At 42.3% G+C, this 16451-nt stretch overlaps 2 protein-coding genes across 2 annotated transcripts; both read right to left on the bottom strand.

Moving 5' to 3' along the window:
* Nucleotides 1–660: 660 nt before the first annotated feature.
* LOC121805008 (protein DJ-1 homolog A-like) lies at nt 661–10896 on the bottom strand. The gene is made up of 8 exons (XM_042204755.1): nt 10735–10896; nt 10450–10650; nt 9724–9873; nt 9410–9592; nt 8569–8649; nt 8034–8234; nt 7813–7953; nt 661–1008 (listed from the first exon to the last, which is right to left on the bottom strand). The coding sequence occupies exons 1-8, from the start codon at nt 10867–10869 to the stop codon at nt 805–807; spliced, it is 1296 nt and encodes a 431-aa protein (XP_042060689.1). The 5' UTR covers nt 10870–10896; the 3' UTR covers nt 661–804.
* Nucleotides 10897–14068: 3172 nt separating this feature from the next.
* Nucleotides 14069–14687, bottom strand: LOC121803961. Its single transcript, XM_042203530.1, has 2 exons — nt 14450–14687; nt 14069–14400 (listed from the first exon to the last, which is right to left on the bottom strand). The coding sequence occupies exons 1-2, from the start codon at nt 14685–14687 to the stop codon at nt 14069–14071; spliced, it is 570 nt and encodes a 189-aa protein (XP_042059464.1).
* Between the last annotated feature and the right edge of the window lie 1764 nt (nt 14688–16451).

The following is a 16451-nucleotide window of genomic DNA, read 5'->3' as shown; positions in this document are numbered from 1 at the left end:
CTCCATGAACAAAGGAACCGGCCAAGAGGGAAGGAAAAAGAAGGAAGAAGAAGAGTTCTTGGGCTTACCCCATTTTCTTGGAGAGATATTGGGCTCCAATTAAATTAATTACATGTTGTTGGGCTCAAGTGTTGTAAGCCCAAGTTGGTGTTACTATTATTATTTAGTGGATTTAAAATAATTAGGGTCCAAGCTATTTGTAGACAATTGGACTCTAATTAAATTTGAAAAGCCCAAAATAAATACATACTTTCCAAAGCATATTTAACGAGAAGCATAACATGACGATAACATTTTATTATTATATTTTTTTTTTCATGATATATATTAATTTAGTACTTAAAAAGTACGGGTGTTACACTGACTTACTTTCTCACCACTTTAATTATATACTACTCATTTTTTGTGAATAAAAAGTGTGACATTTTTTATGAACAGAGGAAGTAAATTGAACCTGGGATTCGATAGAGCTGATCACAATACACATGATTTTGATAAACTTGTACACACCTCAAAATTTACACCTACTTTTACCCCAGTCAATTCGTTTTCTACTTGAATACTCCACTAAAGATCTGCCAATGTAGTAAATTTTTTTCCCTTTATTTACTCCCACCAAAAAATTTCGCCATGTGATCACATTTTAGTGTGGAAAGTACATGCTTCAAAACCTCATTAAAGATTTATTAATAATCAAGACAACCGGCCAGCAGCAGTGTTTACAACATCATTTATGTAAAGCACTTCATGGGATTCCAGTAAACAACGAGGCTAGTTAAACTTCATTTTTACCTCATATCTCTATTAATGCACGAAAATCATGGCCTTTCCAAGCTCCAAGGCTTTCTCCCGTCCAAAAAACTTCTCAACTATCACCAATGCAAACTCCATAGTGGTTCCCGGTCCTCGACTCGTGACGAGATTACCATCCACCACCACTCGGTTTTCTATTTCACTTGGGTCCGACAATTTGTTGCACAAGGCTGGAAAAGCAGTGGCCTTCTTACCCTGCAAGATAAAGATCAGGACCCAAATCAATTTACTAACTACACACTGCTCAACAGTGTTTAGGGGAATTAGCCCGACTGATCCAAGATAGTATTAGCTTCGCAAACTGGGGAAGAACAACAACGACAGCGGACACAGACTCCGGCAGCCATGAATCACATGTGGGTAAAGAGGATACAGTTGCCAATTTGCAGAATCTCAAACAGGTATCAACTATTCGAAATTATAATGATGAGGTACACTCTAGGACTGGTATAGGAGTCGACGGTACATTGAGTTTGTTTTTATCAGGGTTAGTAGATGAACTACATATGCTGGTCTAAATGTTTAAACCCGAAACCTTAGCTGATGCTTATGCCATATCCCTAAGCTCGAGGAATTTACAATGACAGGCGAATTACCGCATTGTATGAGAATGATGGGTAGAGTAGTTTTTATGGGAGGTATGAGAAATTGATTAAGAATTCAAAGGTTGGAGGGTGTAGCAATGGGCTCAATGGTTCCATGGAATCATCTAACCATCTTGGTGAAAAGATAATTGAGTTCAGGAGACATGACAAACCCTTCCTCTTATGCAATAGGAATTGATAACAAAAAGTAGTAACTGTGGGAGAAATCTGGAAGAGTTGGTGAAAACCTACTCGCTAGGAGCTTCCCGAATTCGCTGGCGATGAGATGTAATTGATAGACGATCAATCACTATGGAATCGGAAGAAAGTGAAGGTGAATGGTGTTGATTTCATAACCATATGTTTTGAGTTCCTCTCAAGAATCAAAGGACTATATTCAGGAGTGGAAATATTTCCAATGGGGACTCGGAGGGAAATTGGGGGTTTTGATTTTTCAGAGTGTGGGATTTTCTGAAATGAAAGAAGCTTAGGAAGGGTGAAATCCTATCAACACCTTGATATATGCCCCATTGAGAGAGCTCGACGTAGTTTTGTCTAAGTCAGCGTTTTATACAACGTCGGCGCTTTTGGATATTTATGAGTTGCTCAGCTAATTCGGGTCTAGTTGAGGAAGTTAATTCTTTGTTTGATCATATCAAAATGTTTGCAACTTGCAATTTGAATGGCTATAGCTATAATTGTTTGAGGGAGGTTATTGCAAAAGGTAGTGATGTCGGTCAATAGGAGTACAAGTTCAGTGAGTTTAAAAAATTGGGTTGGTTATTAGCTTCAGAAAAAACAAGCTCGGTAACTATCTTGCATTAAAGTGGTTGTCAGTTTGGTTTACTAAGCCCGTTTGGTGGGAATCTTGGGAAGCAATTTGCTCTTGAGTAGGAAAGTGCAGAGGTGAGGCAACAGAGGAGTCAGTAGTATAGTAATGGGAATTCGAATAGGATCATTGTGTCCCTATGTGCAATTTGGGCAGAAGTCTGGTTGGCTGACAAGGCTTCCATTGGAGATTGAGGTCAAGTTGGCCATGAGGAATTCTACTCTTAAGGCCTCTGGAGGGAAGAACAAGGAATATCAAATGGCTCGACAGAAATGGATTCGATCTCTGTTATAAGTGGTGGACGACGAAGCATGCATATGCATGGAGTTAATCTTGGACTCCATCGCAGCAAATCAAGAAAGAAGGTTTTGAAAGTTAGTTAGTAACGGCTACTAGCCGTTGTGATTTCTTGAGTTGTTTCTTGTTTTGTTGTAACCGATTGAAGAGTGAAGTAAAGCTCACTCATAGCTAGTATAAGTAGTTTGCTGTTTACGGTTGTGAGACAACATGAGCTCATAATCACTTCTTGATTCTCTCTCAAAAGGTTTAGTTTACAGTTTCCATCTTCAAGTTAAAATCCTAGTTCCCATTCTTGTTCTTGCTTGCTTATTCTTTCGATCGCTTGGCTATACGATTTCAACAATTGGCGCCGTCTGTGGGAACCGGCAAAGTGATCGATCAACGTCTCTGAAATGGCAGCTAGATTGGATGTGGAGAAATTCAATGGGAAGAATGACTACGGCCTATGGAAAATGAATATGAAAATGAAGGCGGTGTTGATGCAGCAGGGTCTGGCTGCGGTTCTTGCACCTGTTGAATCTGATGAGAAATGAAAGGCTCCTGCGCCTGATGAGAAGACTCGCGCGAAGATGAAGGAGATGCAGCTCAAGGGGCATAGCGAGGTGATATTGTGCCTTGGTGATAAGGTTCTGCGCGAAGTCCAGGATGAGCAGACTGCATCTGGAATATTGAAGAGGTTGGATGGTGTCTATTTGGCGAAATCGCTCGCCAACCGTCTTTATTTGAAGAGAAGGCTGTACTCGTATGCTTTCTCTGAGGATAAATCCATCGTGGAGAAACTAGAAGATTTTTGCAAGAGTGTGGACGATCTTGAGGCTGTGGATGTCAAGATCTCAGACGAGGATAAGGCGATCTTGGTTCTCAATGCACTCCCCAACTCATATGATCAGTTGAGGGACGCAATTCTTTATGGAAGGGACAAGGCGATTACCTATAGTGAGGTCCATTCGGCTCTTATGGCAAAGGAGCTGCAGAAAGGAAGTCACAGAGCCCAAGATCATCAACCAGAATCTCTTAATATCAAGAAGTGGAGCAAGGGAAAATTCAAGAAAAAGGCTGATGAGTTCAAGCCGAATGTCTCTGGTGTGAAAGAAACAAGAACTTGCTACTGGTGCAAGAGGCCGGGGCATTTGAAGAAGGATGGTCACGGCTGGAAGAAGAAGCTGGCATCTGGATTTAAGCCTCACTCAAACTTGATAAGCAGTGATGGTGAAGAAAGCTCAGAGGTGATGAATGTGGTGGGCAAGATTGAAGAGGGGTCTTGGATCATGGACTCCGGCTGTTCTTTTCATATCTGCCCACATATTGAATGGTTCCATGATCTTGTCCAATGCCGCGGATCAGTCTTGCTAGGCAACAACAACTCTTGTAATATCAAAGGAATTGGTAATGTCAAATTGAAGCTGGCTGATGGAGAGACAAGGATTCTCACTGAGGTGAGATATATACCCGAGGTAAAGAAGAATCTCATCTCACTCGGGACTCTAGAGAAGAAGGGATATTCCTTTATATCTGAAAATGGAATCATGAAAATCTCAAAAGGGCAGGATGTCAAGATGGTGGCTCGAAGAGGTGGAAGTCTACTTGCAGGCTAATGCCATTATTGGTGAAGCCAATGTGTCCACCAAATCTGATATACATCAGTGGCACCTCAGGCTAGCACATCCGGCAAAAGTCACTCTTAAAGCATTGCTCCAGAGAGAGCTCATTGATGCAGTGAAAGTAGAGAAGATGAGCAAGTGAAGACTGCTTGCTTGGAAAGGCAAAGAAGCAATCATTCCCTACAGGTATTCATTCCTCAACCTCACCATTAGATTACATACATTCAGACTTGTGGGGGCCATCTCAAGTCAGAAGTCTTGGTGGGGTTAGATACTACATGAGTATTATAGATGATTTCTCAAGAAAGGTTTGGGTCTTTATTCTCAAAGAGAAGTCTGAGGCTTTTATAACTTTCAAGAATTGGTGTATTGAGATGGAGAATGAAAAGGGAAGGCCTCCAAAGACATTGAGAACAGATAATGGGCTTGAATACTTGTCTAGGGAGTTTGATAATTTCTGCAAAAGCAAGGGGATAAAACACCACAGAACAGTTCCAGCCAACCCCCAACAAAATGGGGTGGCAGAGAGTATGAACCGAACACTATTGGAGAGAGTCAGATGCCTCTTGTCATCATCTGGAGCTGGAAGGGAATTCTGGGCAGAGGCAGTGAGCACAGCGGCTTATTGCTTAAATAAATGTCCATCCTCTGCTATAAAGGGAGCAATACCGGATGAGAAGTGGTATGGGTCAATACCTAACTACTCAAGGCTCAAGCCGTTTGGTTGCAAGGCTTTTGCATACCTAAAGCAAGGAAAACTACAAGCTAGAGCATTGCAATGTATTATGCTTGGTTATCAAAAGGGTGTTAAGGGGTATCGTTTATGGTGCATAGTCTTTATAGAGGACTCAATGCCTTTGTTGGATAGCAAGGCTGGTAAGAATGCTGCTGACAAAACTGATTCTCAGTCACAGGATGTGCTAAGTCCTTCTTGCAGCAGGTTTGATGTTGAAGCTGAGAGTACTAGTGAAGTACAGGGAAATCAAGATGATCAGAATGAAGTCTTGATGGATCAGCATGAAAGCCCCCAGCAACATCAGATAGCGAGGGATAGGCCAAGAAGGAATGTGAGGCCACCAGCGAGGTTTGATAACTATGAAATGCTCTATTATGCCTTGCATGTTGCTGAGCAGTTGGAAGCCTCGGAGACTGCCACATATACTGAGGAAGTGAATGGCCCTGAGAGAGAGCAGTGGCTTCAAGCCATGAGAGAGGAAATTGATTCCCTCATAAGCAACAAGACCTGGATCTTGGTGGAGAAGGCTGAGCACAGAAAGGTTGTTTGGTGCAAATGGGTTTTCAAGAAGAAAATGGAAGCTGCTAATGCACAGAGGGTCAGGTTTAAAGCAAGGTTGGTTGCTAAAGGCTTCAACCAGGTGGAGGGAGTGGACTTCAATGAAGTATATTCTCCTGTGGTGAAGCATCATTCAATCAGAGTACTACTTGCATACTACTTGCAGTTGCTGCAAAGAACGGCTGGGAAGTAGAGCAGCTTGATGTCAAGACGGCCTTTCATAATGGAGAACTTGATGAAACCATATACATGGATCAGCCACAAGGGTTCGAGGTTCCTGGTTCTGAGCACATGTATGCTCAAGAAGAGCATCTACGGATTGAAACAATCCAGCAGGCAGTGGTACCTGAAATTTGGAGGGAGTTTGGCAAGACTGGGGTTTGTGAGGTCTCTCTATGATAGCTGCGTGTTTGTTAAAAGGCAGAAGAACAAGTAACCTATCTACCTCCTATTGTATGTTGATGATATGCTCATCTCAGGGCCAGATATGGAAGAGATAAGGAAGGTGAAGCAGCAACTCAAGGCTGACTTTGAAATGGAGGACCTTGGTTGTGCAAGCAGAATTCTAGGCATGGATATAGTGAGAGACAGAAGAGAAGGGAAGCTATGGCTATTTCAGACAGACTATATCCATAAGATCTTGAAGAAATTCAGATTAGAGAGCATGAGAAGCACAACAACGCCCTTAGCCATGCACTTCAAGCTGTCCAAGAATCAAAGGGCTATCTCAGATGAAGAGAAGGGGGAAATGAAGTTAGTACCCTACTCTAACGTTGTGGGTAGCTTAATGTATCTTATGATATATACTAGACCGGATATAGCTCATGCTATAAGTACAACTAGCCGATATATGGGTGACTTCGGCAGACAACATTGGAGTGCGCTCAAGTGGACACTGAGATATCTTGTGGGAGCAGACAAGCTGGGCATAATATTCACTGGTGCAGGTGGAGTTGAGGAGGAGCCTCTAGTAGGCTATTGTGACTCAGACTATGCAGCAAATGTTGACACAAGGAGGTCACAAACCGGGTACATTTTCACATTATTTGGTTCAACCATTTGTTGGAAATCAAGTTTGCAAAGCGTGGTTGCTTTGTCAACAACCGAAGCTGAATATATGTCACTAACTTCGGCTGTGAAGGAGGGAAAGTGGCTGCTTGGACTGGTGAGTGAGTTCGGGGTGGAGCAACACAGTGTCTCGGTGCATTGTGATAATAATGGTGCATTGTGTCTTGCTAAGCACCAAACGTTTCACGAGCGTAGCAAACACATCGACGTGAGATTGCACTTTATCAGAGACGAGGTGGAGAGTGGGAGAGTGAAGCTGGTGAAGATCGACACAGCTCATAATCCAGCCGACATGCTCACAAAGCCCTTGAGCAAGGAGAAGTTCCAATACTGCTGCAGGCTTGTAGGCTTGTGTACAGCAGATTTCTGATGCATTGCTTCATAGTCCAAGGTGGAGATTGTTATAAGTGGTGGACGACGAAGCATGCATATGCATGGAGTTAATCTTGGACTCCATCGCAGCAAATCAAGAAAGAAGGTTTTGAAAGTTAGTTAGTTAGTAACGACTACTAGCCGTTGTGATTTCTTGAGTTGTTTCTTGTATTGTTGTAACCGATTGAAGAGTGAAGTAAAGCTCACTCATAGCTAGTATAAGTAGTTTGCTGTTTACGGTTGTGAGACAACATGAGCTCATAATCACTTCTTGATTCTCTCTCAAAAGGTTTAGTTTACAGTTTCCATCTTCAAGTTAAAATCCTAGTTCCCATTCTTGTTCTTGCTTGCTTATTCTTTCGATCACTTGGCTATACGATTTCAACAATCTCTATGAAGAAAATAGGTGTACGTGATCTTCCTTGTGTACAATGAAGCTTAAGGTGAGGCTATTGTTACGATAATAAGCTAGAGCTAGCTGGGAACTGGAAGTATCACACATGCATTGAGGAAAGAGGAAAAGAATGTAATCAGAAAAAAGGAAAGACGTGCTTCCACTTAACAGAAGAATTAGTTGAGTACCGATGAGTCAGCAGCCACATCATATGGGAGTAGTTATATGCGGTTATATCGAAACAGCTCAAATCTTCAATAGGAAGGCATCAAATAAATACTAGATCGGTAATCAGTAGAATTAGCTTAGTTCATCGTGAATGTTGTGTAACTTGAATGTTTGTGGACTCGAGGATTTTGGCAAATCCCAAGTATTTTATTGTGTTTGTATTCCCTTTTATTAAATCAATTTCCTTCCATTCTTGTTCGATTATATACACAGCACCACAAAAGCAATAATATGCAATTTGCATAAAATTTATGTTGTCGCCAAAATGCAAGCCATTTTAAAGTTTTGAATCCAATATTTTCAAATTGGAAATAATGCATAAAGCATACCTTGAGCAAACCATGGGGCTCGAGGACCAAAGCTGGAGATGCACATATTGCTCCGTATAGTTTATTTGACTCTCTTTGTTTCTTCAGCAGATTTACCAGCTTCTCTGACTCTGTGAACGCTTGAGCTCCACCAAGCCCACCCTATACGCACAAAATGTTAAGCACCAGGTAAAATATGCCATTGCATATTAGAAGATACCTACAGCAGAGGACCATCTTACCGGTAAGACAATGAGGTCAAACGAATTGTTGATGACGTCATCTAGGAGAACATCAGCTACTAGTTTAACATTCCTAGAAGCCTCAATTTCGAGTTTCTCCCCAACAGAAGCCACTACCACTTCAGCTTTTGCTCGTCGGAGTACATCAATGATGATAACAGCTTCCATCTCCTCGCTCCCATTAGCAATAGGCACAAGAATCTGGCAACATGCAAAGTTAGAAATTAGATTAACAGTGGCTGATCGTGTATGGTTCATTACTTTTTATAGCAATAAATTGGAGGAAGCAGACAGTCTAATATGTCAACTCATTCAAGATTGACAAGAGCGACATCGCAATGTCGCTGATTACTATTTGGGATCTTCACAAGACACATCAGTCCACAAGAAGCTAAACTACACACATAAACCAAAGCCAATTAAACATGTTCTGCGAGTGCCAATAATATCTTTAATAAGCATCCTCACAAGTGCAACAAAATAGGCATAATAACCGATGGAAGATTAAACAAGAAGAAAGACATTCAAAGTCAACCTTGGGAATATCACCACACGTCCATTGGATAGGGTTTAGCTCGTCAAAAGTATACACATCCCCGTGATTTGATCGCAAGACCTGGAAACAGAGACAAGGATAAGAAAACAAGAAAACATATGGAATAGAACTGCAAAAGTGTGTGTGTGTGTGCAGATCCATATCAGTATACTATAAATTAAAAAAACTGTTACTTTATATCAGCTACGAATATGTAGAGCAGAAATAAGTTGGTAAAACTCTAGTTGCATGATAGCAAGCTGAGCTCGGGTCGGAGCTATATATGCTGGATTGGAGGCAATATTGAGTTGGAGTGGATAAGAAGAGCAAGGTTTATTTCAGGAGGGGCCCACCTTCTCCTTGTATTCTCTAGGCTAAATAACCCTAGGCACAAATGGATTTGGTACATAGCCAAAGACTGCTCTCAAAGCCAAAAAGAACGCTCGGATTAGCAGGAATCAGTGGTGGCAAGCCAGGAAACTTTCTTGGTTTTTCCTCTGAGTTTGACCAAAATGCATTGCTGGATTGGTCAAGCTCCAAAGTTGGTGGGACTGAAGGAAAGAAAACAATGGATAATCACACAAGGACCAGCATGAGTAAACACCCAGTACCTGTACGACATATCTAAACATTCAATCTATGATTCTCTAATCCAGACAATGTTCTCATTTGTCAACACCTCATTGCTCAATAGTTCAACACAGTAATCTACTAGACTCAGTATAGAAACTTAAGATATTCTCCACAAATAGCATTCAGATGTTACATACTTATTTAATTACCAAACGAAACGTATAGATAAATCATGTAGCATATCTTTCATGTAAAGTAAGAGAAATACCAAGGGACCAGAAACTTCATCAGCCTTTTCTTTTCCATACAATATCTCAATCAGCGAAACAGCATACTCCATTGTTGTACCAGGTCCACGGCTTGTCACTACTTTGCCATCCTTCTGCACCCTAGATTCAACAGCAGATGCAGTGGATGATAACTGCTCCATGAAAGATGGGTAGCAAGTTGCCTGTAAAAGGATCAATATGTGCCATGTCATTTACAAGTTACAACTTCACTGCCAAGACAATTTGTGCTGTTAAATCCATATAAGTAAACACCATATGGCAATAAACACATTAAGCTGATTTTCGTTCTCACCTTCAACCCCTTCAGCAGTCCCCATGACCCGAGTGCTACAGCAGGAGCTGCACAGATCGCAGCATATGGCCGGCCTTCAGCAGCTTGCTTTCTCACAATGCTCTCCAATGTTTTGCAATCCCTAAGTGTGGTTGAACCAGGCATTCCTCCCTTGACAAACACAACATGGATTAATATATATAGGGGTTGTTGTTTGCAAGATTATATCTCCGGATAAATATGTATTGTGTTCAGTTCATGAGATTGAATCTCACAACTCAATCCTAGGGGATCAAATATGTATTGTGTTTGGTTCATGAGATTGAATCTCACAACTCAATCCTACATGGATAATCATGTGATAATTAGACATAGCCACCCCTTCCAACTAAAATAAAATCACAACTTAATCATAGACTATATCCCATGATTATTTTGTCTAACAAACTGAACAAACACATATAGTACGATACTAGGATCATAATTTGTCGTTCCATTAAAATCTAGCCACAAAACCAAATGATTCACTAAATCATGTCGTAACTTAAACTATAGTGTCGCTGTGGTATACTAAAATCCAAATTCCGTATATAACAAAAATCAAAACATTGCAACAATGAGGAGGGTGGATAAAAAAGCATCATCAGTAAAAAAAATTCCAGCAGAAAACTAGTAATTCTAGCAAACTTAGATGCCATATGTCGTCACCAAAACCTGAAACATTCACAAAAAAATAAAACATCCTACCGGAAGAGAGATAAGATCAAAATCCGAACGTTCGCAGTCGGAAATAAGCGAATCAGCGAGGATTTTGATGCCGTGAGCGGCGTCAACGCGGAGCTGCTTCTCGACGGACGCTACCGTAACATCGGCGCCGGCTCTGCGTAGCACATCAATCGTAACTGTCGCCTCCAGTGGCTCCGTGCCGTTGGCGACCGGAACCAAAACCTAAAAATTGCAAAAACTTAGCTCAATCTAATCGAAAAGTAGTTTCTTCGACAATCAGTGTGGATAATTTAGAACTCCGTATACCTTTTTAGCAGCGGAAGCCATGATCGAAGACGATGAGCGAATTTTTCTGCGCGGAAGGGAGTGTGAGGAGCCGAGAAATAGTCTGGAAGGGAGTGATAAATGAAGGGTGAGGTGGTGCGAGCTTAGTGCCACCATTTTATGTCTGCTCGCAGTAGATAAAACCCACCGACTCTCGAGATAGGAATATAGTATATTTTCCTAGTAATAAATTTGGACAATTAGAGGATCCCCGTCAATACTATTGTCAAATATGAATATAGACCCGGATCCACTTTTATTAATTTTTTATTTACTGCTCTTCCCCAATAGGAGGAGTACAACACTTCCGCTAGGACATACTCAAGGGTCCCACCATTCCATTATTTAATTTAAATACTTCAATTACTAAAAACATTTCTACAATATAAAAATACATTAAAAATACACAAACTCTGTTACAAATTTTAAAAATATAAAAATTACATAATTAAATCCTAAAAAATAAAAATTACTTAATTAAAATCCTAAAACATAAAAAAATACATAATTAAAATCCTACAAATTAAAAATTACATAATTAAAAGCTAAAAAATACATCTGTGGAAGACTAGTTCTCCAGCCCTATCCCCAATGTTTGTCGGAGACCTCGTATCATTGTCCGATGCGCTTCAAGTTGCTCGGGAGACATGTGAGACGTCTCAGCCATATTGAGTCGAGCCAAGATGGTCCACAACGAGTTGGTGGGGGGTTGAGATGGCACAAAGGGAGCAGGAGCGGTTGGCCGTCGCTTGTTTCCTTCCTTGCGGTCGGCATTGAGAACTGCTCGGGCCGGCGTCGGGGCTACCCAAGTTAGCTCCGGTAAGCTGGCTAGCCACCTCATCCTCGCTGACGTCGGATAGGGATACCGACCTCGACCGTTTGCTAGAGAAGCTGGAGGAGGATGATACGCCTCCTTATACTTCGGATGCACACGCACCTCCTGCCAAGCGCTAAGGTACTTGAATGGTTTGTAATGTTGGGATTGGTAGGTCGCCATGGTGGCACTGATGATGTCGAGCTGGCTCCTGCCGCTCCCAGCCGACCGCTCTTCCTGGAGGTAATACCCCTGGAACTTTTGGATTTCTTCGTTGGCTCTGAAGATGGCATTGCGCACCATACTCTCATTGCGCTCGATGGTTCTATCCGGTCGGTTTTCATGGCAGACGCGCCACCAAAACCTATCCCCGCTTTGGTACGTGTCAACCTCCGGATCTTCGGAGATAATCAAATAGGCTTTGAATAACTGATTCATCTCCGCCGGAGTGTACGGGGTGCAGACGTGATGACTGTAACCGCCACGACCCTGAACACAAACACCATGAGGAGTAGGAGGAGTTTGAGTGTCGCCGCTCCCTCCCGATCCGAGTTCGGGTGCCCACCCGTATCGTCCATCGGGGGCATCTTGGTCGTCCACCGGGTAAGGCCGCTAACCACCCGAAATTTGATAACCTTGGGTTTGAGGGGGGCCGAGAATTGTGTTTCCGGACTAGGGAATGGTTGTGTACTGAACCATTCGTGGTTCCAACTGCGGGAGTCGGAGGGGTAATCGCCGGAGCTGGACATTTTTTTGTAAGATTGAAAGATTGAGAATTGATGAGAGAATTTAGATGAGAATTGTGTAGTGTGGTGGGAAATTTTTTGTGTGGAAATGGGGGTATTTATAGATGAAAATATGAATTTTGGGAAAAAATTGAAAAATAAATTAAAAGTGGAGAGAAAACGGATATAGTTTATTGGGAAGTGGGAAAATATATATATTTTTTTAAAAACGATTTTTTAAATTAAATTCGAATTAAAAATAAAAATGGCAACGGCTATACCGTTGGCCAATCCCGTCGCGCCACGTCAGCCTGCTCAGTGGCACAGACGTGCTCGATGCATCGAGCAGCGCCGTGCCAGCGGCGGACAGATCGTTGCCACGCCATCCTTCCCGGAGATCACCGATGTGGATGCTCTTAGAGTGTCCACAATAGGGATGACACTTTGGTGGACAAGCCACTTTTTTTAAGTGTCCACTAATAGTGGACACTTCCAAGCCACTTTTTTTTGTTTATCGTATATTTTAATTCAATTAGAATTAAAATTATCCGACTGAAAATAATTAGAAAATAACTGCTAATTTAATAAATAAAAATAATAAACTAAATTTTCGTTGTATTACATGAAAGGGGAAAATTATACAACAAAAATTTTTTAAATCACACAATTTCTTCACGCTGCGCCCCCTCCCCCGCGTGCCCAGATCTCTTCAATCAAATCGGCCTGGAGTTGGGTATGTGTTGTGTCCCTGCGCATATCAGTAAAACGTTGGAGCAGATATTCATTACTACGCGGTACACCCATCTATATCGGCGCGGAGGCAACACCTTGACTTGAACTAGCACCATCTTCTGGTGCCCAATGCTCAGCAGCAAATCCTTCATCTTCTATTATCATATTGTGCAATATGATACACGCATTGATACGACCATGGAAGTCGTGCAACTGCAGTTGGCTTTAATCAGTATTCGTCCTATCGAGATGACGTCCAAAAGCTCTGAAACTGCCAGCAATGTCTTCACCTTCAAAAGAGCTTCACATAGGTATCTCACATGCCTCAATCGGAGTCTGGTGGAGGGAGTTATGGCTGTTTTACGGAAGGCGCGCAGTGCAGAAACAGCCACCCGGGCGGGTGACTTTCGGCCACCAAAAGCCACCTGCACATGTGACAAGGCCAAGGCAGCAGCGAACCAGGGGACTTCCACCCGGACGGATGTCTCGAGGACACGGAGTCCACCCGGGCGGGTGATTCATGCAGAGGCTAATTTTGTGGGTCTTTTCTTGGAATTTGGGCCTAAACTATAAATAGCATTTTTTTCTCATTTTATTAGTAGTTGATTGTTGAATTTGTAGCTTGTGAGCTTGTTCTCTCTTGAGAGAGTTTCCCCTTTTAGATTTTATCTAATTCCTAGTTTTCTAGGTTGCTTGTTCCTCAATTGCTAGTTCAAGTATGGTTTCCATCAATTGCTAGTTCAAGTATGATCAAATATATGTATGCATCAAAGGGCTTGTGAATTCCTTTGAGTAGTGGAGCTATTAGTTAAATCTAGTATGTTAAAGAGTGCTTAGAGTGTTTTCTCCATCAATGGATTTAGCTAATATCAAATTCACTTTCTTCATTTCTTGCCTCTCCATCAAATCTTTTTGGATCTAGTGTTTGAAGGCTAGATCCACCATATCCTTCTTTTATTTTGCGTTTTTGTGTCCAATTGAAGATCAAACATCATCAAAGGGTATAATTCTTGGGTTAACGGATCACAAATCACATGGATCCTTATCACGCATACATGATATTCGTGACATCATCTTCGTGCCAAACTCGTGTCGGGCACCGTAAAATGGCCCACCGCGCTTGGAGCACACCAAAAGCTCGCTCAATACCCTTTCTAGCACCCTCTTGTTTTCGCACAAAATAAGTTTTCTTCAGTCCAACCGGTTGCCGAATTGTCTTGACAAATACGGACCAACGAGGGTATATCCCATCAGCCAAATAGTATCCCCTGTGGTACTGGGTGCCGTTGGCCACAAATCTGATTTCTGGACCCTCCCCCCGGCACTCATCATTGAAGAGAGGCGATGACTGCAGAACGTTGATGTTGTTGTTCGAACCTGCGACACCGAAATACGCATGCCAGATCCGCAAATGGTAGTTGGTAACGGCTTCTAGGATCATCGAGGGATGTCTTCCTTTGAATCCAGTAGTGAACTGGCCTTTCCACGCCACCGGGCAGTTTCTCCACTCTCAGTGCATGCAATCGATGCTTCCCATCATCCCTGGGAAACCGTGCACTGAACCGTGCATATCTAGCAGTCTCTGCAGTCCTCATAGGTTGGGTTTTGTAGATATTCCGGACTGAAGATTTCCCAGATGCCCTTACAAAACTACCGGAGCACATCTAGGCTAGTCGTCTCACCCATCTATTGGTATTCGTCGAATATATCAGCCGGGCAGGCATAGGCAAGCTGCCTAATTGCAGTGGTGCATTTATGCAAAGTAGACAGACCGATCCGGCCGGTGCAATCACGTCGGAGGGTGAAGCACATGTACCGCCCCGCCAATGACGTCACTATATGGGTTAAGAGCGGTTGCGACATTCTGAAACGCCGAAGGAAAATCTCTGGCGGACAACGAGGGTTATCGGCAAAGTAGTCTGCCATCAGCCGCTCGTGCGCTCCGACATGGTCTCGTGGGATTGTCCGCCGATGATAAATCGAAAGAGGGACCGCCGCCGCCGCCGCGTCCTCGTCTGCTTCCGCCTGTACCTCTTGAATCAGAGAATCTCACGCTTCATTCCACAATTCATCCATTTTCTGGAAATGGAAGAGAGAAAAATTAGAGAGAGAAATTTGGAATAAAGAGTTGGAATAGTGTAAAATAATGAGGGGAATGGGTTTTATTTATAAGCGAAATTCAAAAAATAAAAAAAATACGAAAATATAAAAAAAAATGGGTAGGCGCCGCGGCGCCTGGGCCTCACTATAACCCGCCGCGGGTACCGCCGCGGCTCACCCACCCCCGCCCTGTCCACGCAGAATACTCGGCGGAGGGCTGTCCGCCCAACCCCGCCCCGACGCCCCTGTTGATACGATCATGGAAGCCGTGCATCAAAGTTTGTACCTGCAGTTGGCTTCAACCAGTGATCAGCCTATCAAGACGACGTCCAAATGCTTTGGGAAGACCACCAATGTCTTCGTCTTCGAGAGAGCTTCGCGCCTCAATCGGAGTCCGGTGGAAGGAGTTATGGTCATTTTACGGATGACGCGCAGTGCAGAAAAGCTCCACCCAGCCAGGTTAATTTCAAGGAGGATAAATCACCCGACCGGGTTTCATTTTCAGACCCCATTCTGCCTCAGCGGGCCACCCAAGCTTTAAATAGTATATTTCCTCATTTTTCATAGTTAGACTTATATAAGCTTGAGAGATTTGTTCCTCTTGAAGAGGGTTTCTATCCAATTCCTAATTTTAGGTTGTTTGATCATCAATTGATTCAATCAAGTATAGGTATGCATCAAAGGGCATATGAATTCCTTCGAGTAGTGGAGCCATTAGTTGAATCTAGCATGTTGAAGATTGCTTAGAGTGTTTTCTATATCAATGGATTTAGCTAATATCAAATTCACTTTTCTTCATCTCCTGTCTTCCATCAAATCCTTTTGGGTCTAGTTTTTGAAGGCTAGATCCACCCTATCCTTTATTGTTTTTATGTTTTTGTGTTCCAATTGAAGATCAAACATCAACAAAGGATATAAATCTTAGGTTAATGGATCACGATCAATATGGATCCTTATCACCTGTCCTCCACTATAGGGAGCCGCAGCGCCGCCGACTCCGCGGCCGCCGCCGGGGCTCCCCTGTGGACACTCTTACTACCCCAAATTAGAAATTATATACTATCATCATTAGATTTTCAAAATGAAAAATATCATGATGTGTGTTTTTTCTTCTAAATTTTAAAAGGGTATAAAGTCAATTCAGATCTTCGTTCTCTCTCGATATATATTGTCATTTCAAGTAACTCGATGCTTATTTTTTTTAAAATTTATCATACTGAAGGGCCATATTGTTTATAAATGAAAGTAAGAAGACCAACATAAAAACTTAAAAAAAGAAAAGGAAATAATAGATTGTTACTAGAAATTAGAATTTACACTACAAAAAA

The sequence above is a fragment of the Salvia splendens genome, chromosome 5, assembly GCF_004379255.2.
Source record: "Salvia splendens isolate huo1 chromosome 5, SspV2, whole genome shotgun sequence".
Classification (NCBI taxonomy): Eukaryota; Viridiplantae; Streptophyta; class Magnoliopsida; order Lamiales; family Lamiaceae; genus Salvia; species Salvia splendens.
The sequence above is the reverse complement of the archived record's forward strand: the minus strand, read 5'-3'. Positions and strand labels throughout refer to the sequence as shown.